Source organism: Paracoccidioides lutzii, assembly GCF_000150705.2.
Source record: "Paracoccidioides lutzii Pb01 unplaced genomic scaffold supercont2.7, whole genome shotgun sequence".
Taxonomy (NCBI): domain Eukaryota; kingdom Fungi; phylum Ascomycota; class Eurotiomycetes; order Onygenales; family Ajellomycetaceae; genus Paracoccidioides; species Paracoccidioides lutzii.
Window position 1 is genome coordinate 696,394 of NW_015440953.1, and position 21,225 is coordinate 717,618.

Here is a 21,225-nt window from a genome sequence, read left to right on the forward strand (position 1 = left end):
GAGCTTGGCTTCGCTTGAGTGGATTACATAAGCAACCGTTTCAGTGGGAGAGCGCCAAGACTTTGAATATGGGCGAGCGACAGACTTGGGTGCTACTGGAGCAGCAGATCTGTAGTTACTGAAGATAAAATATGCAAATGACAGTCATTCATAGCAATATAAATATGTGTAGCTATGATGTACACGGGTATTCTTATTACACGCCTACTGGTTCGGAGGAGCTCAGGTCGTGATCTGAAAGATCGGTCAACATATGTGCTCCACCTCGTATATACTCGATTCCAACAGCGACTCCAGAGGGGGAGAAACTTTATTTGTTCTAAACGGCAGCGAGAGGGATGTGACAAGAACTGAGAGAGTCCATCCAGAATAATAACAGTGGTGGTTTCATCGAAGAAGAAGCGAGGAAGCGATATGACCGTTGTAGCTACACGTCCCATCCGTTTAAAATTCTCCATCTTAGTCCACAACAGAAACTCAAGAGGAAGCCCACGGTAAGTGATATGAGCCCGTCAGGTCCCCAAATATCAATACACCGTACCGAAGACAGAATACCATTGGAGCAATTAGTGTGACAAAAGTGCAGAAAGGAAAAGAGGCTAGAGGCGGAAAATATGGAGGAAACATGGCAAAAAGGGGAGAGTTCGTTCCGTCATCATATACTTCGAAAGATTTTCGGAAAGCAGAAAAATAAAAACCAAGAGTATATATATATATATATATATGTGTGTGCCAATCGGAAACTCCGGGAATAGGTGCATAGAGGTCTTTAGGAAGCTCTTTGCGATATCCTCCCAAATGGGGACCAGGAGAAAAAGAGAAATAAAAGAAAAATTAAAATGATTAGGCAAATTCATAAACCGGCGCACGGACAATAACATTACTCGCGCCTTTGCTTCGGACCTCAACAGCAACGAAAGCAGCAAACCTGATGCGGCCACTACTATTATTACTGCTGATGTTGTTATTGTTGCTCGCCGTCGTGGGAGTCGCGGCAGCATTGATACTACCGTTATTACCGTCATTACCGTTATCACCCTCTCTATACTCAACATCATCGCGGTCTCGATCCCGGTCCCGCAAGAGCGAAGAGGCAGATCGCGGATGCTCAGGTTGACCCTGAGGCACACTTGATGGACCAGAATGCGGCTTTTTGCTCATCAATGACCCAAACACTGATTTTTTCCTAGGCTCCTTGGGCTGTATGGAAGTCAGAGGCGTGTGTCCAGAGTGCGTCGTAGAGGAAGACGAGGAGTCTTTTAAATTCTCCCTATCCACATCCAGCATGGCACTCTCCGACTGAAGGCTGGGCTCGGCACCCTTGGCTCCTGCTGGCCCCTGATCTATTCGATCGGTAGCAGACTGGGGTTCAGAAACACCGCGGGTGTCGCCCAAGGGGGTAGTGAGTGGCAGGAGCGGTGTTTCCAGTTTCATGTAGACGTTTGATATAGGTGAGCCGGGGAGGAAATATTCTATGGCTATCTCCCTCGATTCAAAGGGGATGTTTGCACAGATGCCAATGGCAAGTTCGACGATCATGGAAACACTGTTCTCCAGGCCCGCAGGTGGTGGCATTCGCAGATGCATCTCCAAGCATGCCGTGAGCTTCTCAACGAGATTTTTGGTGGTATGCAATCGATTCTCTTCCGCGGCCCGGTTCTGCAGCATCTCGCCTAACCCATCCAACGTGGTCCTGCGCCACGCGGAGAGTTTGGCAAGATGGTTTTCCCTATCTTCGTCCGAGGCCACCTTGGCTCCGCGCCGCACGTTCCGCTCGATCATTTTCAGATGACGGCTTAAGTTGGGCTCAAGGCCGGGATGAAAATGCCGGTCGAATATTTCATCTACCAACCATCGACTGAGGCATGCTCGTCCGACAGCTGTCATTTCCTTGGTACCAACGGCGGCTGCATCCTCATTGACGACGCCTTGCAACCAAACGGGGATGCTTCTCCACTCCTTGCGAATGTTGAATGCAAGATTGTTTATTGCACCATCCAGCCGATTGAAGCGGGTCGTATATTCGCTATCATCCAGGACTGTGCGCGACGTTGACATTCGTTGATGCGCTACAGTATTCTGAAGTAACTGAACCTGAGCATCCTTTTCGAAGTAATACTTTTTTACCTTCAGATATTTGGCTTCTGCGTGGCAATCGTCAGTAGGGGTAAGAGACGAGGAAGGCAGGGGTTAAATATTGAAAAGGTAAAAGCCTCCCGTAAAGGTGACGTACGGAGTTCCTCGTGTTTTTGCATCAACACCCGGACTTCGGCATCTGAAAACTCTTCGCGGGATTTAGTGTGAGGTGGTGGGGGTGGGGTTTCTCTCTCCGGGTCTGCTAGGTTTTGTTGTGAATGATTGCCCTTGAAGCTCCCACCTTGAGATAGATTCGCGGGGTATTGAGACTGGCCGCTGCCCAGACCTTCTCGACCTTGACTATGATGAGATGAATTATCCGCAGGTTGGCGGTGCCCCGTCTGTCTTTCCGGTGCTGACATACTTCCCTGACTCTGTGACGGAGCTGCGGTTGGATGAAGTGTCTGTCGAAAAGCTGGTGGTGTCTGCTGGCCTTGGTCGGAGGTTTGGTAGTGCTGGTGAAGTGGTGATGGGGGCGGCCCCACGGACTGTTGTGATGACGGTCGGGCGGTCGCGTGCGGTTCCGCCTGAGGAGAAAATGGCGGTGGTTGGGAAGTTTGATCCAGATAGCCAGCAACGGAGTCACGTCGCGTAGGATAGCTAATTTGGAACTGGGGATTGCGAGGCGTGGGCAGCTGAACTTCTGGGAAATGTTTTCGCTGGAATGAGTCGCTAGACTGGCTTTGCTGGTAAAAAGACTCTTCACTAGACAGTGGATCAGTATTAACTCGCTGAACAGCGCAATTCTCTAGATTGTGATCGAATGTCTGTGAGTCAATATGTGAGGATGATCGGTTGGCAGTCTTTGAGGGGTAGGAGAAATGCTGCTGGTTCGACTGCAGAGATCTCTTGGATAGCGGCATATATGAGTCCGCGGGGTGTTCCTCAGAGGTTTCCGGAGTCGGCTCGGCGATGTGTCCAGCAAGGGTTTGTTTTGGCGAAGCAGCCTGCGCAGCAGCTTTTTTCCGCACCGAGAGATTCCGACCCAAAACCTTAGACGCAGTGCTCGTCGAGTCCTTGGATGATGGAAACCCAAAAATGCTCCGCCTTGACTTGCGTGGTTGGGATTCAAGCTGGTGGGAAGACTCGAGGCTCTGAGGAGTCCAAGACAATTCGGGAGAACTCGCGTCGGGGTTGGCAGAGTTGGAATGGGAGTCAGGGCCTGTCGGGGCGCTTGGAACTAGATTTAGCGTTGGGCGTCTTGAGAAGTTTTGAGAAGTGGACTCAGGGACTAAGGATGAGTAAGACGTAACCGCGAGGCCAGGGATCGGATTGTCGTTAGTCGGCGGTGGCTGATTCTGGCACGCGTAGGCAGAATGAGAGGTTTGGTCGGGTTGATTGTAAGCGTAGTCGTAGCCGTCGTTGTCGACATACGAATAGCGGTTGTATTGGAGAGGGCCACTGTTGTGGTTGAGCGATTTGCCAGTGGATTTTGGAGGGGAATTGGGGGTGGGAGAAGGCTGATGGCACTGCTGCCGATGGAAAGAGAGATGATTGCCGCGGGACCCGTTATCAACAGAACCCACTAGTAACGCCTGCGATTTATTTTTATGGAAGAATTGCATGAGGCTGGGTGCCGACTATGAACGTCGCTGAATCAATATAGCAGAGTAGCACTTAGGTAGCAGTGAAGAGAGGGGAAAGTTCAGAACTCGTTTGGGCGGAGTGTCCACCAGAGCGTGTCTTTACGAGGAGAGTTGCCTCGCAGTCAAGATAGGGCAGCCAGCCAGTGGTTCGCGGACTCCAGAGAACCATAACACCAAAGACACAGCGTTTCCAAGTTTGTGGGGCTAGGGAGGGAGCAGCGGCGGTCAGGAAAAGGGAGAGCTAAATATAACCTAGGAATGTGATGGACGGGTGAAACTGAAGGCGCTGACAGGCTGTAGGCTGTGACATGCATTAAATAAGGGCACAGGGAACAAGTCTGGTTGGCTGCTCTAACTAGATTCATTAGAGGAGAAGGGGGGAAATCCCGCTATGATTCTGGCAGCAGGGAAAGCAACAAGAATGGGGAAGGGAGAAAGAACAAGATATAAACAAGAGAAAACGAAGAAAACAATCCGCCGCTATCCAAGCCAAAGCCCACTAGCTAGCGATGATCCAGAAGCTGTGGGCGGCGCGGGATAGGATAGAAAAGGAGGAGAAGAAAATCTCTTGGGATACGAAAAAGTCGAGGGTTAATAAAGAGGTTTTTGGAGTTGGCCGGGGTGAGGCTGAGGTCACGTTATTTCTCCGCAGCCGGCGCTACAAAACCGTCCATGGTCGTCGTATTAGTATCAACAAATACATTTGCTCGTTCGATGACGATCCGTGGAGGAGATATGGATAGATGATTGCTTTGTCAGATCCCGCAGCATTTAGGGGGGATGATCGAGCTGTGCAAATTCTGCGGCACGGCCCACGACCTTTTTCGTCCTTCATTTACCACTGAAGATCTAGTTCCCACGTATTTATCAATATTCAGGAGACTCGGTATTGTACTGGCCAAACACAAGCATTTGAATCCCAGGAGCAAGTACCTCAGAAATGCCCAGTCCCACTGTGGAGATCTTCAAATCAACCCTTGTTGGAGATGAAACGGAACCCCTAACTCACAGAACAACCCCCTGAGAGTACTTACGTTCAACTTGCAAAAGTTTTATGGAGAGGGAACCTCTTGACGTGCAACGAACCATGGATAGGCCAGGCAAGGCCATGAATCCACTTCAATTGTAGCTAAAAAAAAAAAAAAAAAAAAAAAAAAAAAAAAAAAAAAAAAAAAACCGTCTTTAAATATTACCTTACAGGCTCTTCCAACAAGGTCAAAAATAAATCCTCCCCCGGTATGTCCACAAAAATATTGGCAATGGAGGAGTGTATGAAATATTTTAATCATCGCAGACCTATACACATCGAGATTAATACCAATGATAGAGAAAATGATGTTGGTATACATAGAGAAGCAAAAAGGAAAGATCTAATGCTATTTATCAATCTCTAACAGCAATCACTGCTTTAATCTGTTGGGACATACCCTCAATGATTAGAATAACTTAAAAAAGGTCTTGTCGGCGTGTTGTAAGCAGGCCGCTGGTCACGTGATCTATGATCATATCAACGCGTAGTTTGACACCTAACTCAGATCAATGCAACAACAATGTTCTCATCCAACAGGTTAGACTCTGCATTAGTTCATTGAGATTTAAATATTGCAGTAATTACCTGCTATAGTCGTTCTTAAGCTTATTCTCGATTCAAAAAAAAAATAAAATAAAATAAAATAAGATATAAAAAAAAAAAAAAAAAAAAAAAGGCCGGTCTGTTGAAGATTAGCAGGATTCTGCAGTTCAACCGTCCGTTCAATCGAGCCAAGGCCCTCCTCTCCATACCCAGGTCCATGCCGCCCAAGCAAAGCCTCAAAACGGGAACCTACGCAGGGCACCCGAAGCCGTCACCCATCCCTATATCCAGGGACAAGTGATGAACCTAGCAGTCAAGGAGACGAGCAGCTCACCTCGCCCCCTGCAACTACAATCAAGCAAAAGCACCCTTCATAGAAAGAATAATACAAGCAGCAGTTGACAGCATGGAGCAAGAAAGCTCTTACCCCACTCCCACGAGCACCCCTAGCAATGAGAATGATGAATTCGCCCAGATTGGTGCGAATTTTCTACGCCTGCGAGCCATAGGATTCCCTGAAGAGCAAGCCGCGAAGCTCGCTCGAGAGGTCTGGATGAGGCAGCTAGGCCTGCCCATCGAGTCCTCAACTTCATCATCATCCTCCCAATCACCTTCGTCCGCGTTCAAAGATTTCAAAGATGAATTCGGATATATCGATTTAAAACTCAACAACAAGCTCGCTGGTGAATCTAACTATGCAGCTTGGAGGTGAGAAGTAGAAGGCAAAGCAATCCTTCTACAAGCCAGTGATATTCTCAAAAACTTCGAAGAAACCCAGGTCAAAGACAGGGTGATGACACCAGGATATGGCGATATAAAGAGTCAAAGCTGTGGGAATGCCAATGGAATGGCATGAAACCCCGAACCTCAAACACTCGCACAGTCAAAACTCTGTCGAGAAGACAACAGTGGTGCTGTGAAGGTGGGCAGGGCCGCTGCCCTCTGAAGAGCACTTGAACTGGAATACCAACCTCACTTGGCTGACCTACAGGCCCAGTACTTCGCTAAAATATCCGACATCAATATTGACCAGTACGAGCGTGGCCAGCTTGTCAATGAGATCGACCTTCACGGTTGGTCCCTACCTGACCCCTTCCTTGCACAACGATTTATCAATGGCCTCAAGACCTACGCTCAATCCTATGTCCAACAGTACTTAAAAACCCTACGCCAGGGCCGCCCAAAGACGGAAGTCCCTGTTATCAATCTCAATGAGCTGATCGATGATCTGATCCGCTACTAAAACAACGTTCTCATCCAACAGGTCTCTTGTGTCAATATGTAGTTAATTATTACATATTTTTTTTTTCCAAATTTTTCAAAGCGTGATTGAAGTATATTGTTGACTTAAAAAGAAAAATTTAAGAATGATATTTTCAGTAACGAATAGTAGAACTTTTAGATGAGAATTGATTTACTAATATCTCAATTCAAAATTCTTACCTTCAATAATTTAATTGCAAGTATGAGAAATTATCTCAATTTCCCTGATAGTCTAAAATAATCCATAGAGATGTGAAGAATCAGGCGTTAAAAGAAATACAACATTGATTCATACTTTGATTGAGTAGAAAGCAATGAAAATTGCCAATATTATTGCATTAACAGTAACTACTATTAGTTATATAACTACACAAAATGAAAGGACATCGGAAAGAAGTTCTTTATATGTTTGACAAGTTGAACATCTTGGAATAACAGCTGTATCATTGGCTATTTAACTATAGATTCCATCCACAGATTCCCTCCTGGCAGGTTATGTCCTGATTATCACATAGATGAATTTACCCTTGAGAGTTACATGGCCTGTTATGAAAGACAAAAGTACCAAGCCTCAAAGAGTTCCAGGTAGGAGGCTTCAGAAACAGATCATGGCCGATATTCTTAAACTGCCAATCTGAACATTTCTTCTCCAAGCCCTGTTTCAACCAATAGACAGCCCAACGACAGGCTCCGAATTATTGTGCTTGCTATTTCGCCGCTTTTTCCACTTCCCCTTGGGGAGAGCAAGGCTCCCTCCAGGTGACGACTTGGCGGGTTGAATGTCAACAAAGACATGTACCTGGGCAATGGCCCTCCCAAATAGATCAATGTCAGGATAACCTCCCGTTTCTCTACCACGCATGGGGGTGTTCCGCCCGTCTCTTCCGCTGAAAGCAGTGGACTCTACTGCTAGCTCAGAATGTGATATTCCCGGTTAATCTCATTCTATTTTACCAGCGGCAGAACAACAATTTGTCTTGCAGAAAGTATGTGCGAGATTCTCATCCCTCCGCAATCCGGTGTAATTTGATCGCTGTTTGCTACGGAATATTTCAACCGCGAGGAAAGTTCTCTCAATATTTCCTGATAGGACAAGTGGGAGGAAAAGAAACCACCAATCATCCTTTTCGATTGAATTCAAGATGTTTACGGTCAACAGAAATCATGAGCTGCAAAGAGAAACCTGGCATTCAGCACCTCTGCCCAATATTACCCGCAATTGCTGATTTCTCTTTTTAGCATACAAGTCGCCTTATCAGAGTTGCTCTTTTTCGGTTCAACTATGAAGTCATGGCTGCTGACGCCGAGCTGTTCAATCAGGGATGATTTTTCAGCTCATAAACAGCGGTATGCCGTTCTAGTCACGTCTACCTACTTTTTCGCCTGAAGGGAAGTATTTTGAAAACAGCATAAAGAGGGCCTCATACGAATCTTCAAAGTGACTATAAGAAGTATGCACATATTCTCGGCAATAGGCGGATATGCAAACCCAGCCTCCTAAATCCGCAACTCCCTATGCAGCCAAAGTGTCTGAAAAAAGCTGCTGACAGTTTTGCATGATTTGGTTTATATATATCTACATCGATGTGCTTCGCGGTAGCTAGTAGCCACGATGTTAGACTACATCTTGTGGTGAATTTTTTTTGATTCATTTTATTCGCCCTCGCGGCCGATGCGTAGGGTCCTTGGTAAATGTCTCGGAGACAGCTTCAAAACCATGCCACGACCCCTGGGAGTCATCCTTGTCAATAGTGCAGGGGTATTCATAGTGTCTCTCCACACCTTTTACTAGGCTCATTTCTGCTGTGATTTGTTGAAACAGTATTACTTGAAGTGTGCTGGAGTGGTAGAGATTTTTAAAAAAAAAAAAAAAAGACTGTTTATTGTGACTATCCTCTAATATTCAGCTCCACTCTCGAATACACTGCCGTTCCATTAGGGCTCCGAGAATTGAGCTCTCTTCCCATGTCCGAACATGGTGCTTATATTTGGACTTCTATGCCCTAACCGCTTGGGTAGCTTGCAATCCGCGGTGGAAATAGCACTGGTTTATATGGAGGCGAACAACCCATCTTCCTTCCATCTTTACCCCTCCTCCGCAATTTATTGTACGGATGATCAGAAGGGAAGTTTGAAAGAAAGTCAGCGGCGCAATGGCGAACAGCTACGATTTCATCGTTGTCGGAGGTATGGATTCTCTCACCATCACCCTGGCATGAAGAACATGTCGCTAATGTTTAGTAGCGGGCACTGCAGGCCTTCTGCTCGCCACGCGTCTGGCAACTGCATTACCGGATCACACAGTGCTGGTTCTGGAGTCTGGAAGTGCATACCCCGACAATACACATCTGTGCCAGTATGACAAGTTCCAGGTATTTGAGCGGCCGGATTTGGACCTTGGCTATGTTTCGTCGCCCCAAGCCTTCCTCAGGGATCGAGAAATCCCATATTTCCGTGGAAAGGGACCAGGAGGCTCTTCAAACGTTAACTTCATGGTTTATCTATATGGTTCTGGAGAGGATTATAACCATTGGGCTGAGCTTGTTGGTGATGACTTTTGGAGGTGGGATCAGACCCAGAGGAGATTCAAAGAGGTAGACTGATGTCATGCTCCACCTTCATGCAAACACTGGCCTCTGATTGAAAAAAAAAAAATATAGATAGAGACGTTCCACACAGAGGTTCCTGAGGGTTTGAAAAAGTATGCTCATCCTTTGACAGAGGACCATGGCCAGAAAGGGTAAGTATTTCTAGAAAACCCCGACAAGCCAATATTTTGAGGCAAGAGTCTAGACAAATATAGGCCCCTCCATGTGAGCTTGCCGTCTCATCCGGAGAATGGAATAACGGGAATTTTGGATGCTGCTACGAGATATGGTGTTGGTTTTTCTTAATATAACAAGAGCCAGGACTTTTAACACAATTCTAATTTTCCCATGTTAGATGCCATTAAACCTAGACGTTAATTCCGGGTACCCAATCGGGATATCTATCGCGCCTAGTTCGTCTTTCAAAGGCTATCGCTCTACCAGCGAATCGATATACACCAGCCATCGCCCCGGAAATTTGACTATGGTGACTGATGCAAAAGTTGCCAAAATTACTTTTGAAAACAAGGTTGCCGTTGGTGTCGAAACAATTGATGGCAGAACATGTCCGTGACATTGAACTTCCTCACCCCATCTCGTCTCACTCTGTCTCACAAGTCCACAATTAGTTGTCGCGAATCAGGAAGTAATATTGTCAGCTGGCTGTTTTGACACTCCGAAGATCCTGTTATTATCCGGCATTGGCCCCAAGGAAGAGCTGTCCCAGCACAATATTCAGGTCATACATGATCTCCCTGGAACAGGCAAAAATCTATCGGACCACGTCGTGGTTTGTTTAGGAGCATCATACGCACCAGGTTTCGGCCTCCTCGATCGATGGAAATTTGACTCTGATCCAGATGCCAGTAGAGCCGCGCGGGAACAATGGAGACAAGACGGAACAGGGGTGACAAATCTACATCGGTCTTGTATGATCACAGGATGGTTAAAGGAAGAAGCCATTCTTAAAACAGATGAATATCAGAGCTTAGGTACACTCTCGAAGCAGCACCTGGCTCATGGTTCTGTTCCCCATTATGAAATGATTTTGGGAGGACCTCAGTTTCCTCCGACGTACGTCATTCCGGAGGGCACATCATTTCTATGTGCCGGAGTTGGTCTTATGAATATGCAGTCTAGGGGTGAAGTTACGCTGAAATCCGCAGACCCGAACGATAATCCCATCATTAACCCAAATTACATGTCTCACCCTTATGATCGACGAATGCTGAGCCTTGCAGTCAGGGAAATCATGAAATTTTTCGAATCTGAGGCGATTGAACCGGAATTTACCGGGTATGTACTGGCACCGAAAAGCCAATCAGATGAAGATATCTACGTAGGTTTTCCGCATTTGGCTAATCCTGCTACCTCACCCATTTGTCTACGCATGTAGGATAAAAGTAAGCTTCGATCCATCGTCTAATTTAGCGACTTGAAAAATATAGGAATTCATAGAAGAACAATTACTCCCCGTTTTTCATGCCAATGGTACGGTAAAAATGGGTAAAGCCGATGACCCCACAGCCTGTACCGACCCAAATTTTCGAGTATATGGCGTTGAAAAGTTGCGGGTAGTTGATTTGAGTATCTGTCCAATGACGCCAAAGTGAGCAAAGAGCCTGACATAGTTACATAAACTTCCCATTTATCGCTCTTCTCAGATTGTGAACCATAACTAACAAGCTCAACCATCAGCAACCATCTCCAGGCTACAGCGTACCTGGTAGCGCAGGCTGCTTTCGAAAAAATGATAGCGGAATATAGCGGGGTTAGCCTCCCTCAAGATGGAGGAGGGCATAGCATTCCTGCTTAAATTACCCGCAAGTTACAGTCACTTAGCGAGAACTGGAAGTATCAGGCGGGAAAAAGGAAAGGAAATTATGGCTATTATATCTTTGTTTAATCGCTTATATTTCAATATATGCAATGGTTTGATGACATGTTATTTCAGAACTAGCAATCGACCAATGCAAATTTTGATATTTTCTTCTTTTCCCAGAGCATGACCACAATAAATCATCAAGTTTAGATCTTAGGCTCCCCAGATCTTGGACCCCCGTGGTGGAACGAAATGCCATCACAGAATGATCTTTCTATCGCACAATTTCAACATGCTACGGCTTGGAAGGTTCAAGAGTTGGCAAGTAGTGTTCAAGATCTTGCCGTGAAAATGGAGAACCCATATATCAGAGGAAGGATGAGGGATTCCAAGTTGGCCAGAAAGGGTATATGCTAGGGATGATAGTGGCTCAAATTTAGCACACGGCGATTATACGTCTGACAACATTGTATAGCAGATACTCGAGAGAAGGATCCAATGCCAATAAACTAAACGTAACGTGGTATGAAGACTATGCGAATAGCCGCCTGGGAGTTACATAGCCACATAGGTGTAACAACAGCAAGATGTGGCTTTTGATCCCTTTTTGATCGGTCCTCGAGATGTTTCCTATACGGGATTTTAGAAAGGCTGTGCGACTTTTCTAGGAGTTGAAAAGTTGATTATTTTCTGCTCAGAGTTATCAAGGTTGTTCCATGCTAGTAAAAGAAAATGGAAAAAAGAAAAGAAGAAGAAGGGAAAAAAAAAATCAATACCACGAACAACATCAGTATATATATATATATATATATATCAATTATATTGCGTAGCGGAGTGACGGCTTCAAAAAGTGTCTGTGGATGGCACTGCTATCAGGCATGAAGAAAACAAAATGATCTCCCGTTACAAAAAGCCATTAAACACACACCCAATATGCTCCGGACTCCCAGTCTCCCTTGACCCCCGATTATCCTATTCGGCATTGGCATTGAATAACCAAGTAAATAGCACTCAAGGTTCTTCAAGATCCAAGCCTGATGAATTGAGAAGCAAGGTGCGATTTGGGAGAAATGGGTTGTAACACTGCAGATTCATATGACGTAGCACTGCGGATATTCAAACTCAACGTCGATGTTTGTTTCAACGTCAGGGGCTACGAATTGAGGGAAAGGGTTCGACTTCTAGGATCCACTTTCTTCGGTACGCGCACACAAGTTAAGTGAGACCGTGAAGGAGATGCTTTGCGGATGTCTTATAAAAAGGAAAAACTACAGAGATTAAGTCGATTAAGTAAATATCTAATGTGTTGGGCAGATAACTAGAGGTCTAAACACAGGAATTGGTTGAAGGAAAAGGAGTACCGATGCAAGTCACCGTATCGAAACATGCTTCTCAACCAACGCGCTCTATATTCATGTTTAGCTCACAGCCTCAAAATCACTAAACCACTTGGATTCGGATTCCAACCAGAGGAAAATCAAAAGTCCCAATAACCGTAGTGAAATCAAAATCCGAGCCAATATCTCGTTGTAAATGTAAATAGCCCTAAAACGAATCAGATAGAAATACTCGTGGACACCTGGATGAAACCCAGGAATCCCCCTTTTCCGGTCCCTTTATCCCAACCAAAAAGATTCCCAGGTCCCCGTATATATTATCTAGCGTCATCGATCATCACTTCCGCGACTTTCTGTCCACCCGCACTTTCACACGTCTCGCGCAAATCGGTCGATTCAGATGGGCCCCCTGAACCTAGCAATCTCATCTCATCTGATACTTCTGCTTGCTCCATCAAGGCTCTTCCGGACTTGATAACCAGCGGTGCTGACCCAAACATAATAAGGATAGCAATTAGCATCGTGCAAGCAGGGTCAGCGTAGTACTTGGCCAACGGTTTGTGAGGTTCACGGACTGGTGGAGATTTTGGCGGCGCCTTCCACATCACTAGAGCAGAAATGATCACAGCAAAGTTGTTGAGAGCATCGCCAGCTATATGAAGGAGAACGGCTTTGATGGAAAGGGAGTGATCTAGGTGCTGATGCCTGTGACGACCGGTGTCTGCATCTATTGGGGAGGCGGATAGGGGAGGGCTTAGTTCTGGCACTGAACCACTGTTGTCGTGAGAATGGAAATGGCCATGCTCGCCGAGAGCGAGCGCGCTGATGGCATTCAAGAAGACTCCGACACATCCCATTACCATGACGATTTGCGGATTTGTTATTGCTAAGGCTTTTGTTATTCAAAGTGCCCTGATACAGAGTTATAAAAAGATACAAAACTCACGCTCGAGATGCACAAACCTTTCAATTGCTTGAAGGAATATACCTAGCCCAAGAGCGAGAAGGAAAACGCTGTTGAAAAATGCCGCCAGGTTCGGAAGTATATGAGAACCACGTTGGCTTTTTTGTTCCAAAGAAGTTTGCTGTGCCTCCAGGCTGGACAGGCTTTTCCTTAAACCATTCGTTTGCTCTAGTGTTCCAGCAGGCTTGCAACTTTTTGCCGAATCGGCAGACCACTAATTTGGACAAACATGATGAAATTTACATGTCAGTTCGTTAAAAGACATCCCCTTCGACCATCAGTATCCAGAACGTGTCAAGATGGCATTCCCATAAGCAAGACAAATCCCTCTCTGAAAATGAAAATGGATGGGCGTGGATCAAGTCACCTTATTAGCCAGTAAGGCCACCACAAATGAGAAGACATCACCGATATAGTGGAATGCATCTGCCACGACTGCAACTGAATGCGTGGTAAACCCAATAGCAAGCTCAGCCAAGATGAAAGATACGGACACTCCAATGATGAATAGCAATCTATTTTGCAGGGAGATGCCTGAGGTTAACTTTGGGAATGGCATTGTTGTTGTGGCAGGATTTCCTTGTGCGCTTTTTGGCCAGCCGAGGTCTTTAAGAAGAAGAGCAAGGTCACTCTGATGGCAGGAGGAGGAGGCGGGGGAAATTAAAGAGGCAAGCAAGGCCTTTTCAGTAAATATTAACTGTGTCCTATTGCGTGAAGTATTTCTGACAGAATTGTATAAAAGCCAGTTTCGTGGACGATAGACTCAGGCACTTATGGCTCTCTCCAATTCGGGGTTCGACCAGCGCATCAAGGTGTTAAAACATCCCGGCGCGAAAGCACAAAATTCTTGATACAGAAAAGGGCCGTAAATAAAGGAATTGAGGGGATCAAAAACAAATATAAACTGAGCATCATTATTTCCCCCGCTTCTCCGGCAGAAATTTCCACTGAACCGGATGCAATACCCAAGCTGTCACAGATATTGTAGCGATGGGTATAATCGGCCGTTGACGTTCTCTCTCTTTCTTTTTTTCTTTTTTTTTTTTTTTTTCTTTCTTCTTTTCTTTTTTCCTTTCACACACGAACAGCACAGTAAAACTCGAGGTTTGTATGGAAGCCCAGTCACATGGTTCATGACAGGGTGGTATATTAGGCTGTCCGATGGGTTGCAGAATGTTTCAGAAGTTGAATGAAATCTTCCAAATTCTCAATCTCCGGAATTAATCAGGCAGCAAAAAGGAGAAATTGTGGGAAGAATATTAGTGCGAACGTTTTTATAAGTTACGCATCTCCATGCACGTATTGCGCGTATTGCACGTATTCGGATGAGAAAGATGTTGTGGAACAGATTCTCTGCAGAGAATGAGGGCGAGATCGAAAGTAAGAGCGGGGATACAACCAGCTACTCCGCACAGGGTATATATATATATGTGAAATTGGTTAAGAACTTGAGATTTCTCCGGGCTGAGAATCCGGGCATATAACAGACGACCGGGTTTTCCCTGATCGCCTCAAATCACATACCTCGCCGGGAGCAGAACTCTTCCAGGTCAAGACGAATGCAGACCACGACAGTATTGACAATATCAACAACCGCCATGGATCGAGGCTCGCGTTAGCCTCACCGTGCCAGCGAACAGATAGTTAGTTATCGGCATTAGAGCAAATATCCCTGGATGTGACGTCCTCCAGTCGCTCCGCCTTCAGCATCGGAAAACACTCGTCGGAGATAGTCTATATAACTAGAAGTAAGGCAAGGGTTAGTTAGGGTTAGCCAAAAGCCCCGAGTGCTCAGTAAATAACCAACTTAAGTCGTTCCAGCTAACTAGGTAGTTAACTGTAACTTAAGTCGATCGTCGAAGAGTCGCGAGCAAACTTAATTGGTCGACTGCCTTCTCGGTCGGTGATCTTTGAGTTTAACCAACCTCCTTCGGCTTTGTTTATTATTCGGTCGATACCCTGAGGGCCATTGCTTCGAGATTCATCCCCCAATTTCGAATGATAATTTTAATCATGGGAGAAAGTTTCGATCGGGGCAAGAAAAAACTCGATCGTTTCGCCTAGAATTTCTCCAGCTGGCCGGTCTTTTTGAAACCAGCTACACAACACACACTAGGGCTGTTTTCTTGGTCAGGAAGCAGTCTGCGGTTCGGTTCTTTTCGAAACGTAAATCCCCAGTCTCAATAAGAAACAATTGCAATGCAATACAATGGTAAGTTTCCTTTACAATAATAATCTGCTAAGGAAGTTAAACAGATTGAGATGATATGGAGGGGATTACAAGTAAAAGAGAACCTTATTAATTTGATATCTCTTCGTATCAAGAGAGCAAATTAACTACGGTGGGTACCATGGAAGCAATATAACGAATTTGGAATCAAAAAGAGGGGAATTCCCTACTGACGAACTCTGGTTCAACCCCTACATCATGAACTTCCCACGAAATCAAGGTCTGATTAGTGCCCGCAGCTGGGTTTGGAAGTGATGTCATGGTCACTGGTTGAACGCCAAACCAAACTGGCCAGGGAGGAAGCTTGATTGTTGATGGGAAAACTCTCTGGAAGAAAACCTTCAGAGAAGTTGGGGCGGTTGGCCGACAAAGGAAATAAAACCAACACAGCTCTGCACTGCTGGGCCCTGGGGTGAATCACTAAAGTTTGCTTTTTCTTTTTCTTTTCCTTTTTTTTTTTTTACTACATGTCAATGTTGTATATGGAAAAGATAGCCGCTCCTTGATTCCTCTCTCTCTCCCGCACAACTATCCCGTCGTTCTCGCAAGCACTGGTTCCAATTGCTGCTTATTTTATCAGCCGAAACGTGTAGTTACGCCATGACGCATGCACATTCCATGTATTGCCTGCCCACGCTGTCCATTGAGGAGCTCGACCATGCCCGAATGCGCTGTTTTTCTGGTATTCCTATAGAGAAAGGTGTGTGTGTGCGTGTGTGTTGTGCCCACCCGTTGCATTTAAAATTTAGCTGTGAACAAGCGCGATCGGTTTTGCTAACAAAAAAAAAAAATTAATAAATAAATAAATAAAATAAGCAGACGAACTAAAGGGACAAATGCAGGAAATGGGATGTATTCTGTGTTTTGAGGACCTCAACTGCGACACGAGGTTTCGAGAACTGCCCTGCCAGCACATCTTCCACAAACCATGCATTGACGACTGGATGACGCAACGAGACGCAAGCTGCCCGTTGTGCCGCCGAACGTATTATCACTTAAAACAACCGAAAACTCCCTTAGCAACACAGCCCAATACCCATCCTCGCGGCGTTGAACTTTCTGTTGCAAATCTCATTCGAAACGGGCACCCACGATTGCAGGCGTCGTCGTCATCAGAGTTGAATGTCACCTCCAGAGAGACTGCACATTGCAGTGGGCCATGGGAGGCTTTGAAGTGGTGGAGAAGGAATCGGCAACGACGGAGAACCGAGAGTGATAACACCATCGCCGCTCGCGGGTATCTAAGAAATGGGGGGTAAGATTCAGCGCAGCGATTTCCCAGGGAATCATCCGCAGTGATGAGAGTGACAGTATTCAGCAGGGCGTTGGAGTTTTCTTTTTCTTTTTCTTTTGTGGCATCAAGGCGTAGATAGTTGTTGTTTAACGGCGCCTGGTTACGTATTAGGGCTGTAGAGGGGGTTGTTTTGGTTGTTTTTGGAGTTGTGTAGGGTTTGAATGAGTAGTGTTGGGGCTTAAAGGATAGGGGAGTTTTGTTCTTGTCGACCTCGTCCTTTTGCCATTGTTGATCGATTGGTCTTTCGGAGTCTGCTTGAATTACATATGGTTTCAGTGAAGATGGGCTGCCATAACTTAGTTATACAGGTGCTCTTCCCTCCAATCTACGGATAACTAGATCAGGCGCCTTCATTTCAGCCCAACACGAGGACCACCTGTTTCACGACCCAGTTTATAAAATGCTTCGAGTGTCGCGCCTCGTTGGAGAGAATTTCTTTTTGTCGCTGAACCATTGCCAGGTCAAATCCCAGAAATACATAAGCATCTGGGCAGCAGTCTGCCAAGGTGCCTCCTTTAGTAGTGATCTGCTCCTGTTTTCCCAGTCAAAAGGAATCTTGAGAAATTTTATATATAACATAAATAATCCTCTTCCAAAACGCCAAATTTTGAAGATCTGAGCAGAATTTATTGAAGAACAATTCTAAATAAGATATATATACATATTAATTGGTATGATTATGCTCTTCAGCCAATGGGCCATTTTCAACTGTACGATTCTCTCCCCTTCACCCTCTACAGCTTGCTTCTTTGACCGCAGCTCATGCAATATAACACTTCTTGTATGAGCTTCAGCACATGTTAAGATCCCTTCCTCAGCAAAAAGAGCGTTTTTTTTTTACTCCTCCTTCACTTCTCTTTAATGTTAACAGTGTATAACTGACTATTTTCTTTCACTAAGATCACCGTACTAAGTATTTATAACTAGTTGAGATATCTTTATCAATTAATTAATTGCTTGATGAGTAAATATAGATAAACTCTGCATACAACATTAAACAAATTAGTTGATTTTCTCACACTAACTACACTAATTGATCAATGTTGTGTTGTGAGAAGTAAAAGCTTGTGATGTAAAATTGAGTTTGTAGATAAGGAAGAACTTTCTCTGAATTAAATAAAACCATGTCTATAGTTTAAAATTTATCTATAATTAATTGATATATTTCTCAAAAGATTTAGTCTAGATAATATATATATATATATATATTTAAGAAAATTTTGTATTTATGATTAATCTTTAATCTTATAACTATTTATAATTTAATGTTGTAATTATTTATCTTTTTTAATAAGATAAAATAGTTTATATCTAATCACTATAGTTGACATATAAAATAAAGTATAATAATTAAATAATTGATCTAAAATATAACTACTAAATTTAATGTAACTTTTACTTTACTTATATTAAAAATTAAACTTTTTTTATAGAATTCTATATAATTTTTTAAGTAGCTTTTGTAGTTAAATTATTTTTAAATTATTGTTAATTTAATTATCTTTTTAATTTAATTTTTAAACATAAGAAAATAATTTTAGGCTAAAAAGTTTGATAACTTTTTCTTCTCATGATAGTTATAATAGAGAGAGATCAATCAATTATATATTAAATCCATCATAAATAGTTAGCGAGTTTTTTATTAGTCATATTTATATAAAACTTACTAATTAGAATAAGATTTCAGTGTAATAGGCTAATGTGGGTGATCACCTTTTGTTCCAAAACTCTGAGCCCGGATTATCCTTCTTCCTGCCTGACCCGTATGAAACTCTGCGCCCACACCTTACATAGCTTTCATTCTCGTTTCTCTTACTTTTCGATTCTCCTTAACGGATTCGTCTTTTTGTTCTCTATGGAAGTGGTAGGGCCGTATACGGTGGCACGCCCGTTACAATTAGCTCAAATTTTAAAGAGTTAATTTTTTCCAGCTATAACTAACGTAAAAGAAGTATATTGATCATATCTTATATCCTTTCAATTTAAAATTTAAAAGAGTTGACCTCATTTATTCATAAATATTATTCGCTGAACTAGGGATTTTTCATTGTAAAAGCTGGTTTTTGGTATTTCTTCTAAAATTTAAAAATATTTATCAATTCTATAGTTAATTAGAAGAGGTGTGTATGAGAAACATTATATGACTTAAGAAGCAACTCAGAGATATTAGTAAATTGGTTGGTCATTGTTATAAACTTGAATGACAAAGCCTTTCTTCTTGATTTGGAACTGTCATATTGAATTAAATAGTTGAGGACACGTGAAGTTGAAGATGATGTTCCGGTAAGTTGTGCTCGGTAGGGTGAATTACGTTATTTAGTCACCGCAAACCTTAATTTTCCGTGGGATGTTGGGCTTGATAACTACACCAATGGGAGAAAAATGCATGTCTTCTAGTCCATAGGTTCTCTAATTGAGCTCGCTCGTTAATGATCCAAGTTGCTGGACCACAGCTAACTAGCTACTCCAGATGTGATTTGTCTTCAGCTCCTTGCTAGTCAAACTTTACTGAATGGGTTTCTAGAACGCCCCTTAGCAGTGAATAAACCTCTGTCTGTGACACTGATGATGACTTGTGTTCTTTTCTCATGTGTTCAACAACCAAGATGTATTATCCAATGTATGACCGTTGAGCTGGGCTATATCCGTGCGTCAGATTAGAACTGGAGATGGGAAAAATGCAAGTTCAACAGTCTGTGTTCTGACTTTTTAACTGCGGGAGAAGCCTTACGTAGTTAAAACTGCCTCCTTACCATGTGAAATGTTACCCAAAACCTCTTCGTTCTCCGCAGTAACCAGTAAATCTCCTACGGGGAAATGTCGCTTAACTCCTGAAGTCGCCACAATACCTTTCAATGCCTTTTGGTTGTTCACACTCTTTGATTCTGGTCGAGAACCAGGCTTGAAAATGATCAACGTTGTCTAGCCAAACCAGACATCTAAGGCTGAACGCAAGAGGGGAAATTAAGTTACAGAGAACTCTCCACATGAGCGGTTAACTCAGAGTAACCTACAACCTTAACTCAATCCATCCGGAACAAATCATAGGAGCACATGGCATCCCAGAATGGAAACTCACGTCTAACGCATGCAAAAGTGTATTTGCTATTCCTATAACTAAAAAAAATGCGTAGTTAAAACAGTAACATGACTCATACTCCCACCTACGCCCAACGAAAAGTAAAAAGCATAGCCCACAAAACCCCCCCCCCCCAAAACATAGTTATCGATGCCATGAAAGCTGATTCCGCAACAATTGACTACAAATTCCAGTGAAGCAGTTGTCCTGATGCTATAGAGGCATTCCAAACTTCAAGATTGATGTAAAGCTCTTCGTCTGTCAAAGTTGTGGCGCAAAGTTTTATGTCGGATACTTAGAGTTCATGTTGACTAGATATTTACCAACATCTCCGCATCTTTCCGAGATGTCAAACGAGCGGGAACTCTCCCGCAGCGATCCCTTTGAAGACAAAACGAGCAGAAAGCGAAGGGGAATTATTTCATTTCTCGCCAGTTGTGGGGGTTGGGGGCCCTTTTCACTTCCCTCCTCCCAACCAATTTTCTTTTTTTTCTGGTATTTAAAGTTTGGAAAGTAGGGGTGCGGGGTGAAGGTGGGGCAGAGGTAAAAAGTAAATATTTACTATGGCACGCCCCAAGAAATATCATAAAGTTTTAAGCCTATTCCTTTACTTGATTGAGCCCACCTACTCTTATTCCCGGTGTTTTTATCAGATTACCCTTTAAATTGGTGATGCGCGATGTCTCCTCCCCTTTTGAGAATATTGAATGTTGTATAGCTGCCAAGGGTGCTTATATGACTGTGAACGTCCTTTCGTGTCAATTTTCAATTGAGTAAAATCCCATCTTCCTGCCCTGCCCATTTTGAAAAATGTAGTTAAACGTAACTACCTCGGTGGTAAGGAAACTCCTCAAAAACTGCGTAGGGCGAAGTTGCGCGCTGGTAAGGCCCATATCTAGTAATTTCTACCTTCGAATGTAATCTCCCAGTCAATTTTTTTTTCTTTTTTCTTTTTTTTTTTTTTCCTTTTTTTCTTTTCCGGTTTTGCCCAATTCAGCCGAATCCTTAAATGAGGCATAGAAATAAGGATCCATGGATGTTAAGACAGATAAGAATATTTAGTTTCGACCTCGTGCCCATCTGGCTGCGAGAAACACCGAATCACAGAAGAAACAGATCAAAAAAAGGCCACAGAAGCGTCCCAGCGTTTAGTTTAGCGATCACTGATCAATCGAGATAAGTGCCAAGGAGGGGCGGGGGGAACCCTGCTTTGTTCTTGGCAGGGCGTGCGTGCATCTGGATTCCGTATCAAGCACACACTCTGTATCGCACCATCCATGAATAATGACTCGGTTGGCTCTGGACGACGATTGTGCGGTCACATGGAACCGCTAACTTCAGGTCCAGCCATCA

General features: G+C 44.0%; 7 protein-coding genes across 7 annotated transcripts; 5 read left to right on the forward strand and 2 right to left on the reverse strand.

The window, feature by feature from the left end:
* Window positions 1–843: 843 nt before the first annotated feature.
* On the reverse strand, window positions 844–3,701 carry PAAG_03514 (hypothetical protein; the record flags this gene model as incomplete). The annotated part of the gene is made up of 2 exons (XM_002794923.1): window positions 844–2,144; window positions 2,234–3,701. The coding sequence occupies 2 exons, from the start codon at window positions 3,699–3,701 to the stop codon at window positions 844–846; spliced, it is 2,769 nt and encodes a 922-aa protein (XP_002794969.1).
* Window positions 3,702–4,231: 530 nt separating this feature from the next.
* PAAG_11641 (hypothetical protein) lies at window positions 4,232–4,465 on the forward strand (the record flags this gene model as incomplete). Its single annotated transcript, XM_015847249.1, has 1 exon — window positions 4,232–4,465. The coding sequence occupies one exon, from the start codon at window positions 4,232–4,234 to the stop codon at window positions 4,463–4,465; it is 234 nt and encodes a 77-aa protein (XP_015703158.1).
* Window positions 4,466–5,701: 1,236 nt separating this feature from the next.
* Window positions 5,702–6,538, forward strand: PAAG_03515 (hypothetical protein; the record flags this gene model as incomplete). The annotated part of the gene is made up of 3 exons (XM_002794924.1): window positions 5,702–6,003; window positions 6,066–6,177; window positions 6,287–6,538. 3 exons carry the CDS (start codon window positions 5,702–5,704, stop codon window positions 6,536–6,538), a joined length of 666 nt encoding a protein of 221 aa, XP_002794970.1.
* Window positions 6,539–8,711: 2,173 nt separating this feature from the next.
* Window positions 8,712–10,962, forward strand: PAAG_03516 (glucose-methanol-choline oxidoreductase; the record flags this gene model as incomplete). Its single annotated transcript, XM_015844993.1, has 8 exons — window positions 8,712–8,745; window positions 8,803–9,152; window positions 9,219–9,298; window positions 9,362–9,437; window positions 9,502–9,712; window positions 9,776–10,485; window positions 10,595–10,755; window positions 10,845–10,962. 8 exons carry the CDS (start codon window positions 8,712–8,714, stop codon window positions 10,960–10,962), a joined length of 1,740 nt encoding a protein of 579 aa, XP_015701967.1.
* A 258-nt stretch (window positions 10,963–11,220) lies between these two features.
* PAAG_11642 (hypothetical protein) lies at window positions 11,221–11,481 on the forward strand (the record flags this gene model as incomplete). The annotated part of the gene is made up of 2 exons (XM_015847250.1): window positions 11,221–11,374; window positions 11,444–11,481. 2 exons carry the CDS (start codon window positions 11,221–11,223, stop codon window positions 11,479–11,481), a joined length of 192 nt encoding a protein of 63 aa, XP_015703159.1.
* Window positions 11,482–12,622: 1,141 nt separating this feature from the next.
* On the reverse strand, window positions 12,623–13,828 carry PAAG_03517 (hypothetical protein; the record flags this gene model as incomplete). Its single annotated transcript, XM_015844994.1, has 3 exons — window positions 12,623–13,191; window positions 13,252–13,453; window positions 13,637–13,828. 3 exons carry the CDS (start codon window positions 13,826–13,828, stop codon window positions 12,623–12,625), a joined length of 963 nt encoding a protein of 320 aa, XP_015701968.1.
* A 2,271-nt stretch (window positions 13,829–16,099) lies between these two features.
* PAAG_03518 (hypothetical protein) lies at window positions 16,100–16,758 on the forward strand (the record flags this gene model as incomplete). The annotated part of the gene is made up of 2 exons (XM_015844995.1): window positions 16,100–16,199; window positions 16,319–16,758. 2 exons carry the CDS (start codon window positions 16,100–16,102, stop codon window positions 16,756–16,758), a joined length of 540 nt encoding a protein of 179 aa, XP_015701969.1.
* Window positions 16,759–21,225: the final 4,467 nt, after the last annotated feature.